The sequence below is a fragment of the Halyomorpha halys genome, unplaced genomic scaffold, assembly GCF_000696795.3.
Source record: "Halyomorpha halys isolate HHAL.00 unplaced genomic scaffold, Hhal_1.1 Scaffold983.1, whole genome shotgun sequence".
Taxonomy (NCBI): domain Eukaryota; kingdom Metazoa; phylum Arthropoda; class Insecta; order Hemiptera; family Pentatomidae; genus Halyomorpha; species Halyomorpha halys.
In genome coordinates, this window is record NW_027115573.1 from 218230 (window position 1) to 225963 (window position 7734).

Consider the following 7734-nt stretch of genomic DNA (forward strand, 5'->3'; position numbering starts at 1 on the left):
GTTTTTACATTTTATACCCCTGTTATTTTACACTTATGTTTTTTCTTTTTTTTCCTTTTTGTAACTATAGTGTTTGTATCTTTTTTAGCTCTGACGAAGCCCTGCAACGTGGGGCGAAACGTTGGGTCAATAAAATAGTATAATTATCTACTATTTGAGTTTTTTTTACCGCACCTGGACCATATTCCATTCATCTATACACACGGTCAATCAATAATCTTCCAATAAATTGAAATGATTAGTACAGAGGATGGGTAAGCCAAAAGTTTCCCTTCTTCTAGCCTGACAGCTCTAGTGTTCGAAGGCTGGTAACTGAGTGAGGATTCAGGTTTCTGCAGAGTCCTCAGGTTTAGACAATGAGGGATTAGCCCTACTAATCAGCTCTGGTTGGCACTTTTCTCTATAGGTGGTGCGGGTTATAGGTGGTATTTCTTTACTACTGCTAATAGATGGTGCTGATGTTTGTCACTTTAGCATAGTTCAAGTGTCTCCTGAGAACCTAAAACCTCAGGCCTGTGCACTGAAAACACAGTAAGTGAATCAAGAGTTTAAAATTATTTATTATTTTTTAAACTCAAAATTGTTAACTTCACTGAACTGTTTGAGGAAGATTATTAAAGTTGGGATAATTAAAGTTGGGAAAAAATAAAAATTGGTAAATTTGGAAGATTTGCAAAACATTGAAAAAAAAAATCTACAACCATATTAACCTAAAATTACTCGATTATAAAGGCTTTGTTAATAAATAACACACAACAAATGGTAAATCAAATTATTTATTAATATACATAATTAAATGCATTTATTTGGATGAAAGGTATAAACAATTAAGATAATACTGTACAAAAATCACTTATGTACTAGGTACGACCAAATTAATATTATAGACACATTAATATTACATATGTCAATAATTTCAAACTGAAAGCACGCATAGTTATAAAAATTCATACACATATAGCTATATTGATAAGCTCCATTTTGTATAAAAAATATTTTCAAAATGAAATCAATAATAAGCCATTTCATCAGTTGTAACTTGACAGTTAACATTACGATATTGTGCAAGCTCGGCCAAAAAGTAAATATACACATAGTAAACACATAACATTCATTTCCCAAACATCGATATAAGTCTTATAAGTATAGTTTAAATGGCTGAAGAATACGCCTTGTATGTATATATATATATATATATATATATATATGAATTCAATAATATATTATAATAACAAATCTATTTATCGATCAAGTTCAAGTATATTTGAGTTGGAGGTTACTGATTAATAGTAATTGAAACAGAGTCTATAGAAAGTGGTTCTGGGATCGGGGGCAGACTTTCCATCGGGCGACCAGGGGTATCAGGTGACTGGAAAAACAGGTTCCGCAACGTGGACACCGTCCTAACAACAGAAATTAATACATAAACAGTATTGATACCATTAGCTTTCACTTTAAATATTATAACTTCTACATAATATAAAAACTGGATGGATCCAATGTATCAGATCAGTATCTGAAATTAGAAGAAAAACATAAACATGAGATCTTACACATGCCTAGAGTGCCCATGGTTTTCCAATTCAAATGAGGAGGCTATCTTTAATCAGATCGGGAGGTCATTGAAACTGTATCAGCATCATCTCACATGTATGTCTTTCTTCCTATTTTGGACTGAGCCCAAATCAATTGATATGTTACCAAAGTTCTCAAATCCCAAACACTAGCACACATAAAATATAAAATAATATTAAAATCGATTTGTTAGATAAAATTCCTTGTAGATAGCTATGGTTCAATGGGAAATTTTAGAAATGTATAGTTTCCAAGAAAGAGTTTGATCAATCTTCAAGGTTTTTAACTGATGGTCTGAGTTATTGTTCAGGATAAAGTTGGGAGGCCATGAGATAGATTTAAGGAGAGAGGGGGATCCAATTATGATGGCTTTAGTCTTCTTGGTGTTGGGTACAAGTTTATTGTGGGTTGCCTTATAGAACCTTTTCTATCAATGTCTTCTTATAGTCTTAGAATTGGCAAGAGGAGTCAACATGTTTGAAGGAGAGGTGAATTTGGAAGTTGATTGTGTATAGATATTACTGAGAATGTTGGATAGACAGCAGAAGGTTGTTGATAATGAAGGGAAAAAGGGGTAGGGAATAAAGAGGAACCTTGAGGTGGAGAAATAGAGAGGGAATTAACAGAGATGACATACTGGGAATGACTAATAAGGAAGGATTAGAATCACTGGCTAGACGATAGAGATGGTGAAATTCAGAAAGGAGGAAATAATGGAGGGTGGAATCAAAAACAAGAAGACTGAAAAAAACAAGAAGAATAAGAACAGTGAATTTCTGCAGGTCTATGGTTTTGTAGATGTCTAGGGAGATTTTGAAAAATGTTGACTCAATAGAGAAGCCTGACTGGAGAGGGATCAAAAGGTTATTCTGCTCTACTATACATTTTAAGGTTTCTCCAATAGATGAACTAGGGCGGTTTTCCAGGAAGAGAGGTAGATGGCACTTTGTAGGGAGAAGTTATAGGAGTAATAGAGGATAGGAACAATAGAAGGTAGGCTTTACTAAATTTAATTGGGATATTATCAGATCTGTATTTATTGGTAGAGATTTTTCAAACAGAATTAAGGATGTTATCGGGAGCAATATGGGAAAAGAAAAAGCAATTGAGATTAAAGAAGGAATGACCAGTGACCGGCAAAGGCGTTAGGGATACGGAATGGGAAGGGCAGGAGACTAAGTAAATGTTAAGGTAATCAGTGGAAATGGGGATAGTCTGAGTTTGAGTAAGTTTACCTAAGAACAGTTTGCAAAGTATTGTCCATTTTGCTTTTAAGTTAGGAGTACTCTAAAGGGATTGCTCTAAATGAAGACATTTGACATGCCATACTGAGCATTGAATTCTATTTTGGAGAAATTTGAAGGTGACTTAATCTTCAGTGAGATAAATGCATTTAAACCTTTGTCTTGCATCTTTGTCTTGCATCTTTGTCTCATACACTCTCTTATTGAGGGGTATATCACAGGGCTAGGGGATGTTGGGTGATCTTTGTTACAAGAGGAGCACTACTGTCAAGGATAGTGTGAAGTAGCAAGTTATCCTTACAACAAATAAAAGTCCAAAAGAAAAGAAAATTCATTAATCTTTGCCTAAATTTTATTACTCATTAAAATTTCCCTAAGAAAAAACTATATAATGCTAAATTGTATAACAATAAAACTATTAACTACAGATGACAAAGACTTTTTAAAATAATTAAAGTTACTTCAAACTACTACCATAAATTTACCTTGATGTTGATGTTGAAGGCATTTCTTCTGGCGGTGGCTGTTTTCTCTGTGCCTTATGAACTGATGAATCTGGATCAATGAAACTGACATGGCTGTCAAACCTCACACGCTCTGATCCTCCATCTTCAGATGGTTCGTGACTTTGTAACTATAAAAAAAAATATACAGTTTTAATATAACATAAAAACAAGCAAATAGATTAAGAGTTAATATTCAGATGTGAGGTACCATAGAACAATATACAAACTATTAACCCAGCATTTGCCATGTATGACTTAATACTTTCTTACCATCTACTGGCATCCCTGTGCAACCCTCCCTTTTATCTTCCTTATTCATGATCTTATGCTAATAATTATGATTAAATATGTTTACTATTTGAATAATATTTTGGAACTTGGATATTTATGTAGGTTTGGTAATGTGTGAGAATTCTTCCTCTAGCATGAGTCTAAGAAGTTGTTGTTGTCTGGGACTTTAGGGCGTAAAACCCTGAGGTCATCAATGCCCATAACGTCATTAACGCTTTATAATTCTATTTCACTTTATTTTACTCTTTAAATAATTACAAAAAAATTTAAATAATTACTTCTTTTGGAATTTTTTAGTATGTATAACAAATTTTCAGGTTTAAACCTTATTCAAAAGGCCATTCCTTTTTAAGAAAACCAAAACCATTTCCACATTCTTCTAGTCATCATTCAGAGCATCCGATAAACTCGGTCCTACTCCCAACCTACTCAAGTTTGCGGAATAGAAATGACATTCCTCCAATATGTGACTGATCGTAAGTACACTGTTGCAGTATTGACATTTTGGCAGTGGCTGCTTAATGATCAGATATGTATGAGTTAAACTTGTATGACCTATTCTCAATCTGGCAATAGCAACCTCCTCCCTGTGATTGGAACAGTTTGATATGGTCCATGGTTTAATGATTATTTTTTAATAGTTTTTAACTTGGCGGGCTTACATTCCACATGGCTTGCCAACTAGATGATATTTCATTTTTCATCGGAAGACTTATTTCTTGGGGTGTCAGAATGGCCGCATCCTAACCTGGAAGAGCAAGTGCTTGTTTAGCTGCAATGTCCGCCAGTTCATTTTCAGCGATCCCCACGTGACCTGGCACCCATATAAAGAAAAGAGTTTTTCCCAAGTTATCGAGTATGTTGGTATAATTGTGATTTTTTATGATTGCCGGGTGTTTCAGGTAAATGATCTTCATGGCTTTTAGTGAACTTAAAGAGTCGGTAATGATAACTATGTTAGTATGTGTCACTGTCATGGAGAAGTGGAGTGCTGAGGCTATTGCATGTAATTCAGCTATATATACACTGCATAATTTATGCAGTTTTACTTTATGGGTTGAGTTATTTGTGATGAAAGAGGACACTGTAGATTTGTCAGATTTTGATCCATCAGTATATATCAAAAAAGGATCAGGAATATTTTGACAAAGACGTGAGAACCTAGTTCTATATTCAGTAGGTGATGTGCTACCTTTGGGAAATCGGGATAATTGGAGCATTGTATTTGGTAACCTGTGTAACCATGGAGGATTGATGACTCCCGGGATGTACAGAGGTATTTCTTTACAGAACTCAATAGCATTATGTGTTCTTTCTGCCAATGGGAGTGTTGAATTTATATTATTTCTAAAAATTTTTTTGAGGTTAATAACTTCCAATTGAATGAAATTTGTATTAAATTATCATAATATGGTACAATGTTTCAGGACCACTGTCCCATATTCATGTACTATAAACCTCATAATTTCATATAGGAAATCATGTCACACTTTACACTTTTCTCATTAAAGAGAAAATCCAGATTTGAATATTTAGGTTTGAAGATGTATTTATGTGTAGGGTGACCGTTTTGAGGCTATAATTTTGAAATATAGTTTATTACCAGTTTTTCCTTCTGAATAAAAGAGGAGGTAGTCCAGCTTCAGAACACAGACTAAGAATGGGGCTAGTTTGAAAAGCGCTGGTTGCAATACATATCCCAGTATGATGAACTGCATCTAGTCTGGCAAGAATCCGGTGTCTGGCAGAGCCATAAATGAAACATCCATAGTCCATCTTTAAGCATACCAGTGTCTGATGTAGTTTGATAAGTGTGTGTCTGTCTGAGCCCCAAGAGATGCCGCTAAGAAAGCGTAATATATTTAATTTTTTTATTATATTGGATTTTAATGTTGAGATGGACGTTTCCCAATTTAGTTTCCGATCAAATATCATCCCCAGGAATCTGTGGTTATTTGTGTAGAGTATCAAAGAACCGCCTAAATATAGTTCAGGAGATGGTAGGGTTATTCTTTTTCGGGTGAAATGTATGCATTTAGTTTTCTCAGGTGAGAACTTGAGACCGATTGAGAGTGACCAGTTATTAATTCTATTGATTGCTTCCTGTAATTTATGTTTTATGGTAACTGTATTCGCCGATCAACAAATAATGGCTAGATCATCCGAGAATAGTAGCGGTTTAACTCCCCTTGGCAAGTTGAGTCCCAAATCGTTAATTGCTAAGCAGAATAGTGTTGGGGTGAGAACACAACTCTGTAGGACTCCGCTACTCTGTTCACGGTCAACAGAAGATTCGCATCATATTTGTACTCTGAAATAGTGATGTGAAAGAAATTGTTTATGTATTGGTACATTTTCCCTTTGATTCCGACAGCTGATAATTTTCTAAGGATTATAACATGTTTTATATTATCAAATGCTTTTTTTAAGATCGAAAAATATCACGATTCAGTGTTGAGAATTAATAAATGAATATTGGGTTTCAGCCTCCAATGTAACCAGATGGTCCAGTGTGGATCGATCTTTACGGAATCCAGATTGGAAAAAATTATTGTTCTCTATTATCCACATTAATCTTTTATTGACCATACGTTCCATTATTTTACTGACACAGCTTGTGAGGAAATGGGTCGGTAGCTGGTTGCCATCTGCTTGTCCTTTCCATTTTTTAAAATTGGGATTATTATTGATTCCCACCAGGAGTCTAAGAAGTTATTAATCATGTCTTCATAAACCAGAGTTGAACTGTACTTTTAGAATCTTACCAAATGAAATGAAATTAAGATGCCTCTTGAAGGAATGTGCATTATGAAAATGATTTTTTTTTTTTATAATGTCATTTTATATTTACATCTTTTAATTAATTTAATGCAACATATTTGCTCAATACTTTTTCTACCATGATTTCCTTTAACAAAAAGAAATAGTATTTCTGAAAAGCTAGAATAACTATAAATGAATAGAAAAGGATGATTAACAAGTAGGCTGTACCTATGAGGTTACTTCTAATATAAATTTATACAGTAGAAATAATTGTTATTAAATGTTTTCATTATATGGGTATGTTCCTCAAAATCTACATAATAATAATAATAATAATAAAGGCTTAATGAACTCGAAGGTTCGATGCCGATACCACCAAACGCTCTCTGCATACATCCTTCCAGTGATGCCCCTCCAAACCCAATTCCACTAAATCTGTTTTAACACAATCCTCCCATCTATGTTTCAGTCTACCCCTCGGACATTTACCCGTTGGTTCAGCGTTTATTACCATTTTAGGGATCCGCTCATTACTAAGCCCTACAACCTTACATGCCCATCTTATACGCTGCAATGCTATAACTTGAATTATATTTACCGGGTGTAGGTCCCTTAATTCAGCGTTATGTAATCTTATAAATTCTCCCGTCAATTCATCCTTTTTCGGTCCGAATATTTTGCGTAATACTTTATTTTCGAAAACCCTAAGACGCTGTTTATCCCTTAGTCAAAATCTACATAAGGAGAATAAATGCTTTAAAAGAAGTGTCTATACTACTAATATGAAATAATTGTATAAATATAAGGGACTGATGGAAGTACAGTTGTGGCATGCCTTAATTTGGTTCGGTGGTGGTTAAAACTCTTGGTTGTGGCATGCATTATAGAAAAATATATTTGCATGATTTTTGAAATAATTTAAACCATTTGTTGATATTAATCAATGTTTGTTTAGGCTAATGAAAGTTCATTAAATTGAAACGAGTTACTATACAAATCAAATATATTTATAAATATTGTCTTGTTATTCCTCAATAATAGATTACCATACAGGTACACATTTATAAATATTACCTTATAATTAAGAACTGATCCAGCCAGACCACGAGTTGAAGCCCCACCATCATCGCCAACGGACTTGTCAGAAAGACTAGTTGTTGCAGAGGCAGTTTCACTGCTCATACTAAATCGCTGTGATGACACTACATCAGCCTGTACTTCCAATCTGAAACAGAAAAATATATTTTGGAGACAGTCTACACAGTGAATTTAACTAATCAGTATATTCCTTACAATAGCTTAATGTAAATAAGAAAATCCTAAAATTTATTATATATATAGTAATAATTTAAAAA

At 33.9% G+C, this 7734-nt stretch overlaps 1 protein-coding gene across 1 annotated transcript in view; it reads right to left on the bottom strand.

Annotated features, from left to right (window-relative positions):
• Positions 1-760: 760 nt before the first annotated feature.
• Positions 761-7734, bottom strand: part of LOC136797082 (E3 ubiquitin-protein ligase RNF19A-like) — a gene marked incomplete at its 5' end in the record, with an annotated part of 14550 nt that continues 7576 nt past the window's right edge. Inside the window, 3 exon segments of the mRNA XM_067052601.1 lie at positions 761-1403; positions 3305-3453; positions 7454-7604. Of these exon segments, the coding sequence (XP_066908702.1) occupies positions 1277-1403; positions 3305-3453; positions 7454-7604 (427 nt within the window).